At 59.4% G+C, this 22,933-nt stretch overlaps 1 protein-coding gene across 3 annotated transcripts in view; it reads left to right on the forward strand.

The window, feature by feature from the left end:
• The window catches only part of AACS (acetoacetyl-CoA synthetase), a 52,754-nt gene that overhangs the window by 25,155 nt on the left and 4,666 nt on the right, over window positions 1–22,933 (forward strand). For 2 of the 3 annotated variants that reach the window (XM_030336452.1, XM_030336453.1), the window contains exons 8-15: window positions 1,659–1,806; window positions 7,122–7,202; window positions 10,082–10,206; window positions 13,148–13,212; window positions 13,363–13,485; window positions 16,098–16,211; window positions 18,573–18,698; window positions 22,442–22,511. In XM_030336452.1, coding sequence (XP_030192312.1) covers window positions 1,659–1,806; window positions 7,122–7,202; window positions 10,082–10,206; window positions 13,148–13,212; window positions 13,363–13,485; window positions 16,098–16,211; window positions 18,573–18,698; window positions 22,442–22,511 — 852 coding nt within the window. The remainder of the gene's footprint in view (window positions 1–1,658; window positions 1,807–7,121; window positions 7,203–10,081; window positions 10,207–13,147; window positions 13,213–13,362; window positions 13,486–16,097; window positions 16,212–18,572; window positions 18,699–22,441; window positions 22,512–22,933) is intronic. The other variant, XM_030336455.1, reaches the window with a different exon arrangement.

The following is a 22,933-nucleotide window of genomic DNA, read 5'->3' on the forward strand; positions in this document are numbered from 1 at the left end:
TCCGGCAACCCTTAATTTGTTCTCTGTATTTAAGAGTCTCTTATGTTCTGCCCCCCCTCCCTGTTTTTATTTTATTTTTGATCACCTTCCCCATGTTCATCTGTTTTTCTTTTTGATCTTTTTTTTTTTCCACATTTATTTATTTTTGAGAGACGGAGAGAGACAGAGCACAAGTGGGGGAGGGTCAGAGAGAGAGGGAGACACAGAATCCGAAGCAGGCTCCAGGCTCCGAGCTGTCACCACAGAGCCTGACGTGGGGCTCGAACCTATGAACCGCGAGATCATGACCTCAGCCGAAGTCAGATGCCCAATGGACTGAGCCACCCAGGCACCCCTACGTTCATCTGTTTTGTATCTTAAATTCTACATATGAGTGAAGTCATAATATTTGTCTTTCTCTGACTGACTAATTTTGCTTAGCATAATACTCTGTAGTTCCATGCACGTAGTTGCAAATGGCAAGATTTCATTCTTTTTGATTGCTGAGTAATACTCCATTTGTGTGTGTGCGTGTGTGTGTGTGTGTGTGTATACACACGTACATACCACATCTTCTTTATTCATTCATCCATCGATGGACATTTGGGATACTTTGGCCATTGTCGATAGCGCTGCTGTGAACGTTGGGGTGCATGTGCCACTTCGACACAGCACACCTGTATCCCTTGGATAAATACCTAGTAGTGCAATTGCTGGGTCGTAGGGCAGTTTGGGCTTCTTTTTTTTTTTTTTTTTTTAAAGTTTATTAATTTTGGGGCGCCTGGGTGGCGCAGTCGGTTAAGCGTCCGACTTCAGCCAGGTCACGATCTCGCGGTCCGTGAGTTCGAGCCCCGCGTCAGGCTCTGGGCTGATGGCTCGGAGCCTGGAGCCTGTTTCCGATTCTGTGTCTCCCTCTCTCTCTGCCCCTCCCCCGTTCATGCTCTGTCTCTCTCTGTCCCAAAAATAAATAAACGTTGAAAAAAAAAATTAAAGTTTATTAATTTTGAGAGAGAAAGAAAGAGGGGAGGAACAGGGGAGGGGCGGAGAGAGAGGGAGAGAGAGAGGATCCCAAGCAGGTTCCGTGTTGTCAGCCCAGAGCCCGACGCGGGGCTCGAACCCACGAGCTGCGAGATCATGACCTGAGCCGAAGTCAGATGCCTAACCGACTGAGCCCCCCCGGGCGCCCCTGCCTAAAAGTGTTTCTGTCTCAGAAACTGTAGTTTTCAGATCTTGGCCCCACCTTCTTGCTCTTCACCGTCTGTGGAGAAGCTCGGGAATCTGGTGTCTCCTCTCCCTGCTCCTTGCTGGGGCGGCCGGGTGTCGGAGTCACACGCTCTTCCCCTGAGTTTGCACACAGACAGGAGGCGTTACTTGTGAGTGGTCCTTCTGCGCATGCTTGCTAAAGCACTTAGCAGGTTCTCAGACGAGACCCCCCCCCCCCCCCCCCGGGCCCTGTGAGTGTGCTAATAAAGCAACACGGAATTTTCTCTCTGTCAGCTTTCCCTCAATTAGCGTGGATCCCTTAGGTGGGACTTCTGCAAACAAGGTTAGTTTTCCCAGGAAATCCTTCACGGAAGCAGTAGAGGGCAGCGAGCGGCCAGGTCTAGCCTGGGAGGCCTCGGGATACAGCCCAGCATTCTGGAACGTTCACCGTCTGCGTCTGTGTGTTTTGCCCCCAGTGTGTTTCTGGACGATTTTCTTGCCACCGCGAAGGGCGAGCAGGCCCCACAGCTGGAGTTCGAGCAGCTGCCCTTCAGCCACCCGCTCTTCATCATGTTTTCGTCGGGCACGACCGGAGCGCCCAAGTGCATGGTGCATTCCGCGGGGGTACGTCTCTCCAACCGTCTGTGCTCTCCTGGGGGCTCAGCTGGCGGAGGTGGGCGTCCGGCTCTGCACCCACACCGCCACCCCAGCCAGACCGCGCCCCCTCCCCAGAGACCGCGGCGCGCGGCCCCCCTTTGAGTCGGGGGGCCGCGTGGCGATCGGACACTGAGCCCAGGCACCCGGAGCTGTTGTTCCAGGCGCTGCCGTGGCGCCCGTCACCACAGTGACCGGTGCGGAGGCCCCGCGGTGCGTCCGAGGCAGGGCGCGCACTGGGTGAGCCCTGACTTCCGCGCTGTGGGCCCGTTTCAGGAGGGGCGAAGCAGAGCAGGGGAGAACAGTGCGTGTGCGTGTGCGCTCGGTGGTGTGGTGGGACGGGGCCGACCGCGGGCTGCGGTCCGGCACGGAGAGCCGCTGGCTTACGTTCTGAAGTGCAGTTAGGAAGCTGTTCCGGCACAGCTCCAGCACTGTGGTCGTCGTCTGGGCTGCCGTGACCGAGGACCGCGGGCCGGCGGCTCGAACAGGAGACATGCCCTTCTTTCTCACAGTTCCGGGGCTGGAGTCAGATCGAGGGGCCCGGGCTTGGACCCGAGGCCTGTCGCCTTGGCTTGCAGAGGCCGCCGTCTCACTCGGAAGTCCTCCCTCGGTCTTCCCCCTGTGCAGGCGTCCCCGGGGGCTCGTTTTTGCCCACATTTCCTCTTTGTGTAAAAAAATCCACCAGGCTGGATTAGGACCCGCTGCGGTGGTCTCTCTACCTTCTCCACCAATTCCAAGGCCCCGTCTCCAAATGGAGTCACCCTCCAAGGTCCTGGGCCTTAGGGCCTCACAGTGTGGCTCTGGGGACATACAGTTCAGCCCAGAACAGATACGTCTCATTTTCCTGTTTATTTCCTCAAAAGTCCAACCATATTCAAGCACCTGGAATAACGCTTTCCCACTAAGCGTGAGATTTTATCCATGTGCGTTAGTGACTTCAACCGTTCATTCTTGGAACAGTTCCAAGCCCGTGGAACAGGTGCAGGGGGAGGGAGCACAACGGGCATGTCAGCTAGAGTCCGCCATATCGTTAACGTCCTCAGCGTCCGTTCTCAATGTTTCCTTGAAAGACTCTTGCTTTGCTTCTCTGTCTCTGAACACACACACACACACACGTTGTTATTCTTTAGCTTTTTGCTGACCCCTCGAGAACAAATTGGGGAGTCCCGGCCCTTCTCACACCTCCCGAGAACGAGAACGTTCTCTCACAAAACCCTGGTATCGTCGTGACGTTCAGGAAAGTCAGTGTTGATGTGATACCGTCACCACTCGGGTGCTTCCGCTCTCCCCATGACATCCTTCGCAGCCGCCTGCTGTCGCGCCTCTGGTGTCCTTCCCCTGCCTTCACCTTTCACGACCTTGGCATTTTTGGATTCCCAGCCTCTGGTCTGGCAGAACGGCTGTCTGGGTTCGGTCGAGGTTTCCTGCGGGTTAGATTGGGGCGATGCCTTTTGGAAGTGATGTTCAGGAGGCCCCTGATGTCAGTTTATTTCATGATGATCATCTAAATGGGTCACTCTCCCGAGGTACAGTTCCTTGTCTGTGACTGTGAGCCCTCCTGGCCTCGTCTCCTCCTACCCCGCCTCTGGCCTTGATGGGAGAGCTTCTTTTAGACTCTGGCACAATCGGTCCCCTCCTGGAACTCGGACCCCTCCTGGGCTGGTCTCGGGGGACACAGGGGCTGCGTGCCTGGTGCTCCTTCCCGCCCGCAGCCCTGGGCTTGCCTGGTCCGTTCCACAGCTTCTCTCTGGACCCTCTTCCTAGCTTCTCCCTCAGTTGGCTTGGCCTGTGGGGAGGAGAAAAGCCTGCGGTCTCTTGGTCAAACCTTGTTGTGGCCGCCTTTTCTCCCGCTGCTCAGAAGAAGGGTTATTCGCGAGGAGAAATGTCCTGTTCGCAGACCGCTTTCCAGCCTTTGCTTGACAACATGGTGGTATTTGAAAATTAAACATAAAGTTTCTCTTCTAGCGCATTTGGCTTTTACAGATGTTCCCTCTGCCTCGAAGCAGTTTGAATCCCTTCTGTACAAAGGGAACGTTTACATTTGAATCATTTTAAAGCCTTCTGCAGCTTTTCACAGAGTGCTTTCATCAGAATGGGGAAAGCAGTTAGCAGAGGCTTCATTATTACCTGGTTTTGGATTCGCTGGAGGTCTGATCGCAGGTTATGATGTAGAGCCTTCAGATGAACACCGAGAGCCCCTGGTGACTTCGCAGGAAACCACAGGGCAGGAGGGAGGGGGGAGTCCGGGGGCCCAAGGCTTTATTTCTAGAAGTGACGCTGGCCAGAGTTGAGTCGCCTTTTTGTAAGAGTGAGTTGACCCTGTTGTTCAAACCTTCCTAGTTTATTAAATCAAGTCGGGAGATGTCATTTGCTGTGGTTGCTGGAATCACATCCTCCCTGGAGAGGAGAGCCCTGGTCGGCCTGGTCACGGGCCCGTTAACGAGCTATAGAGGGGAGCATTTTTAGAAACCTTGTAGACAAGGGTAGGGTCTGCGTGGCAAAACAACAGACATTTTAGGAAAAACCAAAATGTCTCACTGCGTTTTTATTTTTAGTGCTTTTTGCATAGCGAATGTCACTTTTTTAGGAGAGGAACATAAAAACGTATTTGATAGAATGTAGCTTGCTCATAAAATCATCATGCCTGGTATATTTAGAGTGTGGAAAAGTCAGGAGAAATTACACTCCTTCTCTCTCCGCCGGGCTGTCGCATCTCCAGAGAAGTGACGAAGCGTCTTGCCTGTTGTCAGCGTTGTCTCCGCCGGAGGCTCGGAGGCAGCCGGGCGGAGGGCCGCGGCGTGGGGACCGCTGGCTGTGCCCCGGGCTCGCGGGGGTGCCGGGCCATGCCTGGTCTGCAGGCTGTGTTTTCTACGTCCACAAGAGGTGTCAGAAAGCCGCTTCCCTCTTCTTCCTGTGATATTAAATTCCTCTTCCTGGTTGAGACGCACGAAGTCATGTTGTTCGTCCTTCCCCTCAGACTCACCCATAAATATTTAAAAATTAAGAGCAGAACCGTTGCTGTGAATTAAGATTTATTCAGAGAGATTTTCGAGTGGGAAGCAAAGCCTGGTGTGTTTTGTGCCACCTGAGAGGAGGAGGACAGGCCCCAGCAAGCCCATGTGGGGTTATACACAGGCCAGGCTTGGAGCAGACCGCGGGGCGAACATACAGGTCTAAACTGAACACCGGTTTTATTTTATTTTATTTTATTTTATTTTATTTTATTTTATTTTATTTATTTTTTTTAACGTTTATTTATTTTTGAGACAGAGCATGAACGGGGGAGGGGCAGAGAGAGAGAGGGAGACACAGAATCCGAAGCAGGCTCCAGGCTCTGAGCAGTCAGCACAGAGCCTGACGCAGGGCTCGACCTTACCAACCACAAGATCATGACCTGAGCTGAAGTCGGACGCTCAACCGACTGAGCCACCCAGGCGCCCCTATTTTATTTTTTGAAAAGAATTTTTTTTAACTTTTTTTTTTTTTTTTGAAAGAGAGGGAGCACGAGTGGGGGAGGGACAGAAGGAGAGAGAGGGAGACACGGAATCCGAAGCAGGCTCCAAGCTCCGAGCTGTCAGCACAGAGCCCGACGTGGGGCTTGAACCCACGAACCGTGAGATCATGACCTGAACTGAAATCAAGAGTCGGATGCTCAACTGACAGCCACCTAGGTGCCCCTAAATGCCCATTTTAAGTAAATGGGAGGGGGATTTGCCACAGGCTGCCGTTGTCAGGGAGCCCCTGGCCCTGTCTGTGGATTTGCCGTGGGGATGTTTTGTGCTGACCGAGAGAGTTCCTGAAGTGATTGTTGTCCCCTAGCAGGTGCCCACCCAGTCTGAGGGAGAACAGTGCACAGAACTTTGCACAGAAGCTCCTGACCCCGGGGTAGGGGGCTGTCTCCGAGCCCCGTGATGCATGCTCGATAAAGCCACGGGAGGCCCGCTCCAGGAATCTGCAGGTGGCCTTGGGGACCCTCAGAAAGGACCTGTCCCCCCCACCCAGTGGAAGCCTTTGTGCTGCGGTCTGCCCGGCCCCCAAGTGGCTCAGGTCCCTGCTGCTCCTCAAGGGCCTGGCGCGGGGCGCCGCTCTGGACACGCTCTGGAACGGGAGCTCTGACTCTTGAGCTGGAGAACTTGTTGGGCAGGAGGGTTTCCGTTGAGCTTCGAGAGGGATCATCTCCCCCTCCTGGCTCGTTTTTACTTCTCTTGGATACAAAGAGGGTCGGTCGTCAAGGCTGCTCGTGATAAGGGGTCCTCGCTTCAGGCCCGATAGTCCCTAAACAACGGGGGCCCACTGACGTCAGCCAGGTGCTCCCGTCCACGGACCAGAGTGAAGTGTGGGGCCGGCGCTCTTCAGGGGCTTCCGAGGGGCAGTGCTCCGTGTGGCCTCGGGATCGTGTGTGAGATCCATGCAGAATGGGAGCACCGAGGCCGGGAGAGAGAAGGGGCTGGTGCAGGGCCCCTGCTCGGCCGTCCGCCCGGTGCTCCCTTTCCTGCGGCTCACAGCAGGACGGGCAGAGCAAGTTGGGAACGAGGGGGCGTGGGCACTGGAGTATTACAGAGCTGAACATCAGACGCGAGGAAGCTCCGTGCCCCGAGAAGGAGCCCCAGGGCACGTTACGTGGAAAAAGCAAAGGGCAGGGCCGTGCGTCCGGGTAAGAAAACCAGCATGAAGGAAGCTACAGGGTCCCTGGCCATAGACACAGGGAGCGGCCGCCCGGAGACCTGGGGCCGGGGAGGGGGCCCGTCGTGGCCTGTGCCTCGGAGCGCTGGGCCCGGTGCACGTCCTGCCCGTTAAACGTTCACAGAGAGAAATAATGGACCGGGCGTGGAGGTCGGGAGGTCTGACTGGGCCTTTGGGCTGCGAGCAGGGCCTCGTGCTCTCCCTCGGCCAAGGGTCGCGCGAGCTCTGGTCCGAGGCTCGCGAAGCGTCCCAGTGTCGCCTGGCTGGCGCCCGCCCTGGAGGTGCATGTTGTCACGTGGGCCCCTGTTCTGTTTTCCTGTATCTCTGACTTTGCCTCTCCTGCTTTCTGCCTGGGGTTGGGGTCCCACGGTGCTCCCCGTCTCTCTGGCACCCGGAGCTCACAGGCCGGTCCGAGGCTGCCCCCACCGGACCCCGGAGACCCCCGGGTCAGCTGGCAGAGCATCCAGGCCGGCTTGCTCGGCGGTCTGCTTCCTCGGGGCGAGGGGCAAGAGGTCGGCTTCTCCCCGGGGCTCTGCGCCTGTGCCCCCGTGCCGTCGGCGCAGGGGCGCCCCGCTCACGCCGTGTCCCCCGCCTCTCCCCAGGGCACCCTCATCCAGCACCTGAAGGAACACATTCTCCACGGCAACATGAACAGCAGCGACACCCTCCTGTATTACACCACGGTGAGTCGAGTGTGTGTGTCCGCGGGGTGCCCTCCTGCCCTCTGCGTCCCTCGCTTTGCTTCCTTCCGGGTGGATGCGGTTCAGCCGGGGGTTTTGTGCCGGGGCCTTCACTTGCGCTAGCTGGGCGGGCCTGCCGGGAGCACAAGGGTCCTTGTAAGAGGGAGGTGGACGGGTCAGTGTCAGAGAAGGAGCTGTTCTGAGGGAAGCAGAGGTCAGAGGGAGTGGGCTTAGGAGCCAAGGGATGTGCGTGACCTTTGGAAGCTGGTAGACGCCGAGAAAGAGATTCTCCCCGGAGGTTTCCAGAAGGAATGCGGTCCTGCAGACACCTTGACTTTGGACTTTGGACCTGCAGAACTCGGAGATAGTAAATCGGTGGCGTTTGAGGCCACTGAGTCCCTTGGGCGGTAATAGGGAGTGTTTCCAGGTGGCTCTCCCAATGACTGTGACAGCTGGGGGTCCGGTGCGGAGGCCAGGCTGGGCCTGAGAGAGGCCACCCTGGGGACCGGAGCCGCCTGCCAGCCCAGAACCTGGCCAGGAGGCCCCTGTCCCTGCCCCGGGAGTGGGCGTGCGGCTCAGGCAGCCACCACGCCAAGCCCAGGCACTGGCTGCCGCTGCCCTCACGGAAGTTCTTTTCTGCCCCAAGTCCTTGCCAGTGCGTTTTGTGGCTGAACCCAGGGCACCTGCCCCAGCTGCCCCGGAAGCTGGGCAGTTAGATGCTCGGTCGCCTCGCTCCTCACTGTGGTGTTTGCGCTAGGATCCCGTAAAGGCTGCGGCATGCCCCGAGGAAGGGGGCCCAGGGGCCAAGGAAAAGACAGAGCAACAGAAGCCAGCGTCCTCTGGGTCAGGCGTCACCGGGACGTGGGGTGGACGTTTCCGTGGTTTAGCTCAGGATACGCGTCACTAAAGCGAGGCTTGGGTTTGAGCAGTTGGAGACGCTCCTGTCCTGGTTGAACTCTGCAAGGTGAGCGAGGACGAGGTAAAAGACGCGTTTTATCCCAAGGGAGGAGCGCTCCAGGTGGGCTTTTTCTCAGCCTGCAAATACCAGGAGGTCTCGGAGGGATTCAGCTCCGTTTCCCGGATGATGATTCTGTGCTGGGTTTTGAAGGAAACAGAAGGCTGGAGGCACATTCCCGGCCCGCGAGATTGGTGCCCAGGGCTGTGGCTTCGCCCCCGGGGACGGAGCCAGGACTCTATGGCAGTCGCAGGACGGGAGCCTGGGAGCCTGGCAGCCTGGGTGTGTGGCTGCTCACGGCTGCCTCGCTGCTCAGGCTGTCCTGCTGCAAGTCAAGGGCGCGGAGCAAATGATTTGGGTCTCTGTCAGCTGCAGGCTTGTATCCCAGAGCCCTGCTCACCGCGTCCCCACAGGTGGGCCAGTGGCGCCAGGCAGTGCCAGCCTCCGGGCCCTTTCCACGCGGGAGCCCAGCCCAGCAGGGTTGACGGGGCGTCGGGTTTGAATGGCACGAAGACCCCCGTAGCCCCGACCACGTCCAACTCAGCGGCCTCCCGGGGCTACGTGGTTTCAAATGACAGGGTTTTGCATCGAGGAAAGTGCCCGGAACGTGGCAGATCTGGAGCGGTCCTCCCAGAGGCTTTTCACTTTCCCCAGCAGCGTCCTGCCCACGAAGGACAGGCGGTTGGCTTGTCCTGTGGAGCCAGGCCTGCGCCGTGTCACTTAGTGGCCCACCTTAGCGGCTTTTTTGGACAGCGGGTCGGCCGGGCCGCGAGCTGCGGGGGCTGCCGTGCTGGTTTCCGGAGACGGGTTCCTCAGTGAAAGAAACTCAGCTAGGGATATTAAGGCAGCTCACCTAACTTGAGATTTTTGTGCGACCCTGCTGGTGCCGAGGGGAAGGACGGGGGGCTCCGGGGGCCGCTGGGTTCTTGACGGCAGGGGACTTGCCGAGGCCGGTTCAGGCCGCAGGGGACTTGCCGAGGCCGTGTGCCAGTCGTGTCTTCTAAGCCCTCGTCTGGGCTTCTCTGCCGGGCTGTGCCCGCGGGCGGCCTGGGGCGCCTCGTGGCCACCCGGTCCCCCCGTGGGATCTGCCGCAGGGGTGCCGGGCGAGGCCGTCTTGCCGGTGGGGTGTCCTCCTGGCCCTCGGTGCGGGCAGATTCCTGCCGGAGCTTCCCTCTGGCTGCCCTGCTCTGGAACCGCCCACAGATCCCCCGCGTGGACGGGAAAGCTGTTGTCAGTGGGTTTGGCAGCACCTTTGTGCCTTAGACTTCGTTCATAGATAACGGAAAAGGCACTTCTTGCGCGTGGGAACCCTTTCACACAGCACGCCCGAGTGCACGTGAGACGTCGGCGTCCTCCGGGGTCCAGGGCAGCCGTGGCGGTCGTTCTCACACACAGCGTGCGTGCCCCGCGGGCCTCTGGGTTTGTGCACACCCCCCCCCCCCCAGGTGTGGATGGGGTCATGCGCGTGCCCTCTGCTGGCGTGTTTCACACTTAAGCTCGTCTCAGACACCTGTCCTCATCCACCCAGACCTCGTTCCTCTCGGCGGCCGCGGTGGGCGGCCATCCGGGTGCAGACGTCGGACGCGGGTTCACGGACTCGGTGTGTGGTGTTCCGTAGTTTGTGCCCGTGTGGGACCACGTTTGCGTTGGCGGGCGTCTCGCTGCCGTCCGTCTCCCGTTGTGCCCGGGAAGGCCACGGCGGACGTTCTTCGACCCCTCTTAGCGCGCGTGTGTGCGTGGATCTGATGTGCGCGGTCAGCTCTTGGCGTGAAATTCCCGGGGCGAAGCCTCGTGCATCTGAGAGGGGCGGTTCGCAGCAGCCGTTGGCTCGGCTTCGGGAGGTTTTCTAGGGACGTGAGGAGCCGAACGGTGGAGGTGAGGGCGGCTGGCCCGGCGCTCGGTTGGCACTGTGCTCCTTCTGTTCCAGGTCGGCTGGATGATGTGGAACTGGATGGTGTCCGCTCTGGCCACGGGAGCGGCCCTGGTCTTGTACGACGGCTCCCCCTTGGTGCCCACGCCCAACGTGCTCTGGGACCTGGTTGACCGGCTGGGGTAGGTACCCGAGACAGCACGCCGGGCCACAGAGCCACCCTGCGGTCGGCTGCCGTAGAGGAGGTACCTTCTCCGGGGTGCGTGGTGCCCCTCGGGGGGCGAGGGGGGGTGTGGGAGGTTGAAGTTGCCAAGGAAGGTGCGAAGGGGCAGGCAGTCCTGACCGGAGCCCACCACGGAGATGGGGAGTCTTCGTGTAGAGTTGGGGGGCCACCCCCCAGGGCCAGGAGTGGGTCTGAAACAATCAGGAGATCAGGAGAGGGAACGTGATCCTGTTTCCAGGACTCTGGAATCCAAGAACTGGCGGGAAAGCTCAGGAGGAAGGGAGACGGGGCCACGGGGCCAGCGAGGGTTCTGGCTCACGCAGGCCTCCTCCAGCTCAAGGCTGAGGTGGGGTGTGAAACAGGCGGCTCGGGGGACGGCGTGGACGCGTACGGGAAGGGGGCGGGCGCAGGGCCTGGGCTTCCCACCGCCGGCCTTCTGGGCCCGATGGCGAGAGGGGAGTCCTGCCTTTGCCAGCCGTCCCGCGGTGCTGGCCTGCTGTCCCCTGGGCCTCCTCGAGCCCGTCAGGAGATTGCTCCACAATGCTCCCGCAGACGCTGTGTGAGGGGGGTCTGTCCTCCATGCGGTCCTGCTAACGGCTCGTTCCTTGATCGGGTGATACGCGGGAATCCCGAGGAGCAGAGGCAGAACGTGGGGAAGGACGCGGGGCCCCCTCTCCTAACTCCCCTCCCCCTCATCTCCATGGGAAATGGTCAGGAGACCGACCGCGTGGGAGTGCTTCCTCTGCTAATGAGTTAATCGTAACCGACCGAGGTGTCCTCACCACTGTGCTGCGTGGTCACTGTTGGCCTAATGATCGTGGTTCCAGGAGTGAGAATATAGAACCAGCAGACCCTGGGGGCCCGGAAGCAGCCGTGCTCTGAAATGTGCTCGTTACTTTAAGTCTGAATCCGTTCACGGTGGGGAAACAGAGGAGCCACTGACGTTTTTACATCCTTGGCCATTAATATTTCAAATACAGCTTTGCCTGGGCTGGGTAATATTTAAATCCTGACATTTGGCTCCCAATATTGGTGAGGAAGGTTATTTCCTAATGAGACTGTTTTCCAACGAAAGGTTAATCGAATCTCTGGGAATGTAGATGGCTTTAAGAGCTTTACCCTTAATACCTGTGAACCAGGCTCCAGGTGGGGACACTTTCTGGTGTGTGCGTGTGTGTGTGTGTGTGTGTGTGTGTGTGTGTGACAGGAGGGGGGTCAGAAAATGTGCATTATTGGGGTTCGATGCTAAAGAATTTGAAGGATGAAGAGCCCCAGGAAAACCCAGCTCTGTGTGTGTGTCTGTGTACGTGCACATGTGTATGTGTGTGCACGTGTGCACAAGGGTGAGCGACCGTGTGTAAGTGTGCGTGAGCAAGAGTGAGTGTATATGTGGGTGTGCCTGCGTGTGCGTGTAGGTGCGGGTCTGACACTCACAGGTCTGTGCTCTGGGCCCATGTGGTAGGCACGTCCTGAGCCCCGGTTGGCTCGTGCCCCAGATGTTGCCAGAGATGTGGCCTTGGCCGCCCTGGACCCGGCCGGGAGAGCCTGCCCACCGGGTTCGCGGAGGCTGGTGCGGCTGCACGGCCCGGGCGGGAGCCGAGGGGAGGGGAGCGTGCAAGGGCCTCAGGCCTCCGCCGCCTGCTCCCACTGCCAGCGGCGATCGAAAGGGGGGTGCGTGTCAGGTGAGGCGAAAATTAAAAACTGAGTCGCGTGTGGTCACGTCAGATCCCGCCGGTTTGTAGCACGAGCTGCGGCCCTTCCGAGCGGCTGAACGGCAGGGATCTTGTGGGGCCGTTTCAGTTTGGGGCGTCTGGTTTTTAAAATAATGTCGATAAATGTAGGCCTGAAATCCTCGCCGACTGATAACGTGCCGGCGCACGGACTCGCCCCCTCGGTTGGTGACTGGGCGCTTGCTGTGTCGGCACAGACAAGGTTCTTTCAAAGGACGGGCTTTCTTCATCATTTGGGGTGTATTTCTGGGCTCTGGGAGTCTGGCTCGGGGAATACTCGGGTGAGGGCTGGGGCCAGAAGTCTGGGGTCTTCTGTGTGGGCTGCGCCAGTAACTGGGCCTGCATCAAAGCCACCCGGATTACCCCGTGTCGCCTGTCTCTGAGTGCGAGAGTTCTCGGTGGAGCCTGGTGACGGGCCGACAAGCTCACCTTGCAAAGTGCACTTGCTGGACGGCCCTTTGCCGGTATCATTTGCGCACCCGCGCGTATCTGGGTGTGCGCCCTGTGCCGCGTCCCCCGCCGGGCCCTGGGGCGTGCACGGTGGTGGAGGTGGACAGGTCCCTGTCCTCGAGGGGCTGGCACCCGAATGGGGAAAGGAGAGAGACAAAGAAGTGCCACTGGTGCCCTGGGGTCAGGGAGACCCTCGGAGGCAAGGGCACCGGGGCTGGGACTTGAACCTCCAGACCTGGGGAGGGGCCACGACACGTTCAGGCAGAGGGAATACGAGAGCCCAGGCCCTGAGCGGGACTGAGATAGGTGTGCCGGGGAAGGAGACCCTTGTGGCCTGAGCGCGAAGTCGATGTGGGGCCGGCCGGGAGGTCTTGATTTTATGGCTTCCTTTGGCCGAAAAAGAGAAAATTATCCCGTAATCGGGAGGATAGTGGGTTGTCGTGTGGCTCGTTATCTTCCACGGAGCCTCATGGTCCGGGGACCCAGGGTTCTGGGCACGTTAAGAGTCAGCGTGCAGACCTGTCCCTGCTGTACCCCGACGGTAAACACAGTGTCGTGACTCACTCTGAACTCAATAGCGAGCATCAGTTCAGCCCAGGAAAGTGACGTATCTTGGATTTTGCAGACTTGTCAGCAATGAGTCACTAATTTTAGAAGGCTTCGGTGCATGGCCTATGCAGGAGCCCGAGAGTTTGTTTTCTTTCCCTCCCGTGCCCTCAGCATCACCATCCTTGGAACGGGTGCCAAGTGGCTGGCTGTGCTCGAAGAGAAAGACCTGAAGCCAAGTGAGTAAAGCGTGCCTCTCGCAGCACCTGGCCCGTTCCCCGTCTTGCCAGCCAGGCAATTCAGAGCTGCTCCGTTACCTGTTTCCTGCACGCAGGCCAGGCTACAGGTGTCGGATTTAGTTTTAATCTTTCCGTGGTCCTTCGCCCTAGTGGAAACCCACAGTCTCCAGACGCTTCATACGGTCCTGTCCACCGGCTCCCCGCTGAAAGCCCAGAGCTATGACTATGTCTGCAGGTGCATTAAGAGCAGCGTCCTTCTGGGTTCCATCTCAGGTACGCTCCCGTCTGTGTGCTTGTGGGGAGGGGGTGCTGGAGGAGTCAGGACACGGGACACGACCGGGCCGGTCGCCCCCCAGCGCGCACAGCCTCTGACCCACACGCCTCTGTGCACGTTGGCTCTTCTTGTCCCTGGTAGTCAAGTTCGAGAAAGTCGCCGAGTTGGCAGATGCTGAACCGTGGCTCCTGGGGGAGATAATGCACCTACGTGTCTCACGTCAGTTACAATCTCATGTCCCGGAAACGGCTTTTTCTGGTAGATTCTGTTTTCTTTATTTTACAAAAGGGAAAACAAGGTTCAGGAGTGTTGACCGACTTGCTGGAGCTGCCCCACTAACGGGGCGCGGTGGAGAGATTCTAACCCAGCGCAGCCGCCCCGGAGCCTGAGCTCCTCCCCTCGCGGTCCTCCGGTCCTCGCGGTGACGGGAGCTGGAACCAGAGGGCAGGGCCCTCTGTCTTGTTGGACCTCAGCCGGGAACGTGCGTGTTGGGCATCTCGAGATTTTCACCGCTTGGTTCTCGGGTCACGTTCTCAGACGACCTTGAAAGCACCCTGAGTGTTGATTTTGGGGTTACAAAATTAGCGAGTAGGAGAATTTGCAACTACAGAATCTGTAAACACTAAGAATTGGCCGTGTATGAGAACAGTCGTTGCAACGTTGCGTATGTTCATTGAAAGCCGGAAATGACCTGTGTGCCCAGTAGAAGGGGATTGATGGAATCATTTATGGTGCATCCTTTGTTTTTGCAGCTGTTAGAAGGGAGACGATGACGATTTTTATTTAGATGGAAACTTATTTACTATAATTGAGAGAGGGTTGTGATGTGTTCAGAAAAGCAGACTCCAGAGTTATCAAGCGTGGTCCCCTTTGTAGATTGGAGAAAGGCACGTGTGCAGGTGAGTGGACGCCCGCGTGTGCGTATGGGCGTTGGGATTTCAAGTGGCTTTTTTTCCCCTTACTTTTTTCCTAACATAAAGTTGTGTGAAGATAATTTGTATATTCAGAATCCAAAAGGAAATAGGGTGGTGACCCCGCCCCCCCCCCCCCCCCCCAATCCTCCTTCCCCAAGGAAGCCCGTGCCAGTTTCTGTCAGAGGCCATCTGTCTGTGCGTAGGTGGCACAGCAGTGTTGGGGGGGGGCATTTGACGTAGGGTTCCCGCTGTCCCACGTTTCCCCCTTAATGGTGCGACCTGGGCTTCGTTCTCCCGCAGCTCATCAAAATCTTTAGGTGACTGTGTTCTTCTGAAAGCACATCTTTAAAAGACGCCATTTGATTTGCTGGAAGCCTGAGGCTGAGGACGCCCCCGCCAGCCCCCCTCCTTCCAGCTGGACCCTTGGCCCGAGGCTGGGGGTCTTGGGCCGTTGGGGCGAGCAGGAATCCCGCCAACATCCGAGAGTGGTCTTGGGACCTCCCTTTCCCCTCTGGGCCTCAGTTTTCCCTCACGAGGAGTGGATTGTAGCGTGGGATCTCCAGGGGCCGATTGGGTGGGCACGCCGGGGCTCTGGTCCCTTATTTCGTGGAGTCATTGGCCTCACGATAGGTGACATCCGTACATGTCTCCTGCCCGCGTACCACTCGGTGGGGTGCCGTGAAGCCCTGAGACATAACAGCTGTGTGTCCTGAGACAAGACAGTCCTCGGGAGAAGCAGGAATAGGGTTGAGGAGCTCCTGTCTGTATGAGCAGGTTGTCTGCGTGGAGGGTCTCCGGCCGCTGGGAGGGGAGCCAGGTGTCGGGAGACTCACGTCCACTCCTTACCCTCCTGAGAGTTGTGGGCCTTGAACCACCCACGTTCCCTGCCCCAAATGCTGGTTTGTAGAAGCTTCGGGAAGTGGATTTCCACGGTACTGCTGGGCGATTCGGTGACATTCTAACAGTGGGGCGTTTCAGCTCAGAGCCTCTCGGCGCCGGGCCAGTGCTGTGTGTGTCACAGTGTCCCCTGAGAGCGTCTGGTGCTCATCTGGGGGCCGTGCTGGCACCCCCCCTGGGGCCCGGGGCGCTGAGACGAACGCGATCCTCGTTTTCATGGGGAGGGGAGCAAGGGGACAGTTGTCGGCAGCGGTGGGTCCGGCTTCGGGGGTTCCTGCCGCTCCTGTCTCATTGGCTCTTGGGATTGGACTCCCTTTCAAGTTCCTTCCTGAAACTGGAGTGTTTCCCATCCCACGCTGCCTCATGTGGGAGGCCCTCGCTGCACGGACCTCGGGGTTTCTGCTCTCCCAGCGGCCGCGTGCGTGCACACGCCAGCAAAGGGCCTCTGTGCGTGACCGTCTGCGAGATGGTGCCCGTGCCGTAGATCTAACGGGCGAAGCCTCCGTTTTCCCTGAGCCCGCGTCTTGAATTTCGAGGTGACCACGAGAGGTCATCTATTTTGTGCGTCCTGCGGCAGGAAGCCTTGGTCACAGAATAAATCCCCCAGACACGGGCGGTTTGCTGCAATTCCGTTTCTTCCTTTAGAAGCCGGAACCATCCGGGGGTTTTTCTGTATTCATCTCGAGAAAGAGTGGGACTAGCTGTCCTTTGGGGTCTCCCTCGCGGGGTGTTCCCCAATAACAAACACGGCCGTTTGTCCCCATCTTCTGAATGTGGATCTCCTTTTGTCGTGTCTACAGGTGGCACCGACATCATCTCCTGCTTCATGGGCCAGAACTTTTCTGTTCCTGTGTACCGAGGGGAGATTCAGGCCCGGAACCTGGGCATGGCCGTGGAAGCCTGGAACGAGGAAGGTGACGGCTTCACTGACCACTTTTCTTTCCGTGCCCGGGCGTGACCTGGATGCTTGGTGTCAGTTCTGCAGAACCTCCCGGAGCGGGGAGGCCCTGCTCGCCTGTAGAGTGATGCAGCTTCTCGCCCGGCCCGGCCCCAACCGCCTTCAGCCTGCCCGCCTGGGAAGTCGGTGTTGGGCCGGATCACAGTGGAGAGCTGTGTGTTCAGGAATAGCAGGAAGGCGGCCGTTCCCCCGGCATCCAAACGTCGGAGATGCTGCTGAGGCTGCCGTACTGCCTTGCTAGTCCGACACCCTGACCTTGACGAGGACCCAGTGAGGGAGCTGGGGGTTGGTCTCTCTGGGTTGCTTTGTAGCCTGTTAGCAGCCACTGGCTATAAATCAGCAAAGCCTATTTGTGTCTCCAGCACCAAACAGGGCCTGGCGTGTGGTGTGTGCACTGCACAAATTTGCACTGCAGCCACCATTATTTCGACCTGGTGGAGTGCACAGGGAGGTTGTGCCAGCTCCTGTTTGCACGAGGGAGAGGGAGAGACAGCAGCAGTCGTGGCCACACCAGGCTGCGAGCCTGGGGAGTGCAGGAAGGGTCTCTCCTGAAGTTCACAGAGAGTGTTGCCAGAGACCTTTCTGAAAATCCATTCTTAACCTCAGAAGAAGGCTTTTCCCTGGTGCTGCCTGGGGTCATTGCTCACAAAAGTTCTTGGTTCCGTACGTCTGTTTTCCTCCCCACCGTCCAACCATTTCTCTTGGCTCTGGCTGCCGCCGCGTCCGGTAGCCTGCTCGGGAGGAGATGCTCCTGGCAGAGAGAAACCGACGCTTCCAGAGGCACACGGTTACCTGTCTGCCCGTCTTCTGTCTCGGGGCTTCGGTGGGGTGACATGAGCTAGGCGAGGTGATGGACACGTGATAACCCGGGAGCCTCCGTGGATGCATGGGGGGTGATGGCTTCTCAGTGCAAGTCCCGCCCTGCTGCACTGTGGAAGGTGCTGGATAGACGGGCACCAGCCGGCTTTCCACAGGCCCACTCAGTGGGAGTGGGAGGGACGCTGTCTGGCCCTGTCTCCGTGGCCTCCGTGGCCTGTGCTGTGCCTGGGGCTGGAATCCAGGCTGCCCTTGTGGCAGCACGTGTGCCTCAGTGCCACCTGTTGAGCTCACAATGTGGTGATAGAGAGAGAGGGTGAAGGTGGGTACCCCCGTGATGCTGGAATTCTACCCCTGGAGAAGCATTTACACCTCTGAGCAAGGAGACCTGTGTGAGGGTGCTCCCCGTAGTTTGTGCACAGATGCCCCCCGTGGTGTGCGTGCGGGGGCTCCCCCTGGTGTGGCGCGGGGGCTCCCCCTGGTGCGTGTAGGTGCTCCCCATAGTGTGTGCGCGGGTGCTCTCCCTGGGGTGTGCGCAGGTGCTTGCCCTGGTGTGGGCGCGGGTGCTCCCCTTGATGTGTGCGTGCTCCCCATGGTGTGCCTGTGGGTGCTCCGCGTGGTGTGCACACGAGTGCTCTTACTATTGTGGGCGCGGGTGCTCCCCGTGGTGTGTGTGTGGGTGCTCCCCGTGGTGTGAGCGCGGGTGCTCCCCCCGGGGTGCGTGCGAGTGCTCCGCGTGGTGCGTGCGAGTGCTCCGCGTGGTTTGCACACGAGTGCTCCCCCTGGTGTGGGTACAGGTACTCCCCCTGGAGTGGGCGTGGGTGCTCCCAGTGATGTGTGCCTTCTCCCTGCGTTGTGCGTGTGGGTGCTCTCACTGGTGTGGGCGCCGATGCTCCCCCTGGGGTGGGCGCGGGTGCTCCCCTTGATGTGTGGGTGCTCTCCTTGATGTGTGTGTGCTCCCCATGGTGTGCGTGCTCCCCATGGTGTGCGTGGGGGTGCTCCCCGTGGTGTGTGTGTGCGCTAGGGAGCAGAGCTGGGAACGACAGAGAGGTGCGTCTCCGGAGGAATAAATGCTCGTGATTGCACACGGGGAATCACAATCCCCGAACGACCCGATTGGAACACCACGTAGTAGATGAGTGAGTCCCCCCGGTGCCACACTGGGAGCGGCGCTGGACACGCGCCGCGTGAGGCCGTTTACGTGGTTCGGAAACACACAGGACAGTGTCGGTGGAGTGAAAGTATTGACCCCCGTGTGGGAAAAACAAATCACCCATCGAAGAGAGGTGGGGGGGAACGTGCCGGGAGGGAAGGTCTTCAGGGGAGGAGTGAGCGCGGCTTCCAGGGGCGCTGACGTGACCGGGGGCGCGCTGTGCCTTCACGTGGGTCCCACGCACGCACGGCGCGGCGTGTAAGGGGCGGCTAGCGAGGGGGCGGGGAGAAGCCCAGGGGGCGTGGCTGCCGTGGGTGCTGAGGTTATTTTGCATTCTTCCCAAACCAGGAAAGGCGGTGTGGGGAGAGAGCGGGGAGCTGGTGTGCACCAAGCCGATCCCCTGCCAGCCCACGCACTTCTGGAACGATGAGAACGGGAGCAAGTACAGGAAGGCCTATTTCTCCAGGTTCCCAGGTACGTGGGCTGCGGGTGCAGACTCGGCCTGGCCGGGCCCGCGGGCTCCGCTTCTGGATGTGCCCCCTCTGCCCGCGCGTGGGGAGCGGCTCACAGCCCCTTCCGCCAGAGGGGCGATGGTGAGCGTCTGCTCAGATTCTTGTCACCTTCAGGTCGAAGCCGTCACGGGAAACCGGCGTCCGGGTTTAACTTACCCTTAACCGGCCCGTGTGCGCAGAGCCCCTGCGCCCCAGTCGCTGCTGCCGGGAGCCGGCACGAGCCAGTGGTTTGCCCGCGGGAGGGCTGCGGACGCTTACTCAGGACTGTGCGGTCCGTTCGGGGGGGGGGGGGGGGGGGGGAGGGGGGGGGGGAAGGGCGTGTGCAAGCGGATTCTGGCCCGGACTCTTCCTTCCTGCCCCACGCACCCTCACCCGGTCCTCACCGAGGGGCTGGACAGTGGGGTGGTTTACAACCCGCTGGTCACTCTGGCGCAGCCTGACGCCCTCTTGGTTCGTCTTCTGAGCGACGCCTTGTCCCAGAGCCCGGAGGTGTTTTACTTAGAGCTCTGCTTCCTGCCCCCCCCCGCCCCTTGTCTCAGAAGCACTGCTGAGTTCCCGCAGCTGCGCCGTTCGCAGTTCAGCAAGGCCTCTGTCCCAGAGCAGTTTAGTCCAAGTACTTGCTTCGGGGTCTAAAAAGTGACCCGATTTTGCATTAACCACGTGTGGACGGTCTGAGAAGGGCAGGTGACCGTTGGTGGCAGAATTTGCCATGGACCTCTCCCATTTCCCGCTTGGCCTTGCGTGTTTGCACAGCCTGCGTAGGACCACCGTCCTGGCACCACACCTCCCACTCGGGAGTCGCCGTTGCGTTTCCATTTTTGCCTTGGCTGCCAGGAAAATCGGACTTGAAATCATTGCTTGATCATAGGATTCCGCTTATCCCCAGGACAGAATTTCTGATTCTCCTTAAAGAATCTCATCATATAGTCAGTTTTGTAAGTAGATTCCTCAAGTACTTCCTGTGAGTAGGTGCAGTATAGGAACCAGTATGCACAGAGGAAGGCAGTGAAGACAGTGGGACTCTGAAGCTGTTGGTCATGGACCGGGTGAACACGGGTTGAACCTGACCGTCTGTCCACTCCCCAGCACTGGGAGATTCTTACACTGTATTGGAATTGATGGTTAAAGAAAATGGTTGGAAGGCAAGGTCGTCCTTGCTGTAGCAGGAAGGAGACTCCCAGACACCCTTAGGCCAGGTGAGAATGTAACCAGGCAGTGATATCCAAGAAATCAGCGAGCGAAGAGCAGAAGTTCAGCACAGAGGGCGTAGTATCTCTTTTGTGTTTGGAAAGGAAGTCTGTGTGTAAGTCTGTGAATAAATGCATGACAAAGGGTTGTCTGAGTGGGGGAATTATGAGTCGTTTTGGCTTTCTTCATGACATCTTACTGTTTTTAAAAGCCTAGTAAAAACTTAAAGAGAAATGAAAAACAGACCGAAGAAAGATTCAGACCGTTCTGATTCTACAGAGCAATGACTTCAGCTCTGAGTTTCCTGGCAGCCAAGGCAAAAATGGAAACAAAATGGGCACAGGGAAGTGTAGAGGACACAGGACACTAGGCCTGCCCACGAGCTGCCAGGATGTTGGGCTTGATGACATGGAGACGGCCAGTGTCCCTCAGCCCTCGTCAGCAAAAGAGTCCAAAGCGGACGGAGGTCCCGAGTCCAGTAAGAGAAGTGTGTGACTGTGCGATTTATCCGTGATGGCGCGTGTGTGTACGTGGAAAGCTGTGCCACTGTTCTTTAATGTACAAAAGTACGTGCTCACCGTAAGAGGTTCCCTGCGCTGGATCTCCAGGGGGGAAAGCAGGAGAAGGCCGGGTCTCCCCCTTCACGCTGGCTTGCTTGTCCCCAGGCACCATCGCTCACGGGGTGGGGGGGCAGAAGCAAAGCCAGTCTGCCGTGGACACAGTGGGAGCTGCAGGCCTGCGGAAGCCCACGAGGAAGCCTGTGACAGCCTGGCACCTGAGCCACCAGCCCCTTGTGAATTCCTCCTCCCGACTTTGTTTTGTACGAGGCGGAACCATTTCGCTGTCACAAATGACCGCTCCTTCAGGGTGCATTTGCGTCTTCCGTTTTGTCTCCATTTCCGGGGCCGTGCGTTAATTATCAAACTCCTGGGACACCGGGCTCCACATAAACCAGACCGTGTGCCAGCACGGGCGCCCGAGTCCCCACATGAGCAGGACGGGCCCTGCTGCTGTGTCTGCGGCGTTCTGTGTCCCGGGACTGCGCGTACAAAGCCGGTCCCCCGAGTGGCCAACCCGTGTGTTCCTGCCAACACCCCACACGTAGCACCTGCAGTCCCGGGAAGTTTTCCCTGTTTGTGGGGGTGAATCTTTTGCCAGTGCGGTCGGGGGGGGGGTTCGTTCTTCAGCTTGGGGAGGAGGGAAGAAGGACCTTGAGGCCTACGGTCCTCTTCTGCGTCAGAATAAGTGAGCTCAGGGGTCCTTTGGTCTCAAACCGCCTCCCAGGGACCACCCTCCCTGTGGACGGACGGACGGACGGACGGACGGACAGGCGCCCTGACTTCCCTCTCAACGGGCCTTAATCCACGCTCCTGGCAGCGTGTGGCCATGACGGTGAACGAGCAGCAGCAGAGCGTGTTGTTGGGGTGGCGCCTCCCGGACGGTTGTGAGCTGACTGGGTTAGCCCCTCGGGTCCGGAAGCTTCTGTAGGATTGGAGAGGGAGGGGTGCTCTCGGTGAAGATGCCATGGCTGGTTTTAGTTGGCATTTTCCCTTCCGGGCCGCAGGGGCCCCCTCGTTTCGGGAGGCGAGGCTGCCCCTGGTGGCTGCAGGGAGCGGCATGTGCTTGTGATTATTCACACCCGTCCGGCCTCCTCCGTTTGTGTGGCTGGTGGGGGGTCACCGCATCTGCCGGCGGGAGGAGGCCTTTGGCTGGTTCAGCCGCTCCCTTGGCAATCGCCTCGGCGGCGTGGGGGGAGGGCGTGGCCGAGGCTGGGGCCTTGATCCCTTGGGATATTAGCTTTGCTGCACCCCAGGGCGAGGGCCAGCCCGGGACTCCGCCACACAGGGGGAGGTAGCTGCCTGGTTTCAGGGTCACCTCTGATCCGCCCGCCCCCACCGCCTTGCACGTCCCCTGGGTTTCACCAGCTACTCAGCTCTGTCCACACGGCTGGTGCCTTAGCTCAGGCCTCCGTTGCTAGGACTGTCGCAGTTTTCTGCCCCTGCTCGTGCTGCCTGTGTTTTTCTCATTGGAGAGCGGCCCGGACCCCTCCGGACCATCTTTCTCGGCTGTCCCGGACCACCCCGTCCTCTTAAAGCGTGGCCTGTGCTTCCTACCGTTCAGTCAGAGGGCCTTCCCCCGAAGCTCCCACTGACCTTCCCCGGCCCCTCCGGCATCCTCACTGCTGGGGTCGGCGCCCCTGACTTCCCGGGGTCCCTGTCGGGCGGGCCCTGCAGGAGTGGTGTTTCTTGCCTGCTGGTGCGGGTCGGAGCCGGGTGCACGGGGCCCCCACTGGAAGGGGTGCTCCTGGGGCGGGCGCTGTCTAGGTCACATCTGCCCCCGGCTTCCCAGAGCCGCCCCTCTTCCTGGTTTCTGAGCCTCAGCCGCGTCTGCAGACGGGCATTAACGTTGCGGAACCGTGCGAATCGTGTTGCCGTCAGGCCCGCGTGGGCGTCTGTCTGGGCAGCCAGTCGGGACCCCTTCTCCTCGGGGTGACTGAGCACGTCTGCCTCCCTGCAGGTGTCTGGGCGCACGGTGACTACTGCAGAATCAACCCCAAGACCGGGGGCATCGTCATGCTGGGCCGGAGGTGAGGGGTCTTCCCGAGGCATCGAGGCAGGGACAGGAGGCAGCCTGCGTCTGCTGCCCGAGGGCCGGGCCCGATCCACGTTTCCGTGCCCCGGGGTGGGGTGGGAGGCCTGTGGCCAAGGCGCGGCCAGCGTCCGTCCACAGTAGCAGCCGCCCTTTCAGACCTGGGATGTGTGGGTATTGGGCACATGCCACACCTGTGCAGGTGGGAAGGGACAGTGAGGGGACAGGTGTGTCCACACAAAGGGGACTCCCTTGTTGTCTGGCTTTTGGTTGACAGAGAGAGAGAGAGAAGGTGGCTGGTGGGGATAAAGAGCAGGGGGGGGAGCCTTCGTGACGGGGCCCGGTGTTGCCATGTGGCAAGGCGGTGGTGGCCCCCACCCCCGATCCCTGTGCGACGAGCCTCACTCAGGAGCTCCTGTG

Source organism: Lynx canadensis, chromosome D3, assembly GCF_007474595.2.
Source record: "Lynx canadensis isolate LIC74 chromosome D3, mLynCan4.pri.v2, whole genome shotgun sequence".
NCBI classification, from domain to species: Eukaryota; Metazoa; Chordata; class Mammalia; order Carnivora; family Felidae; genus Lynx; species Lynx canadensis.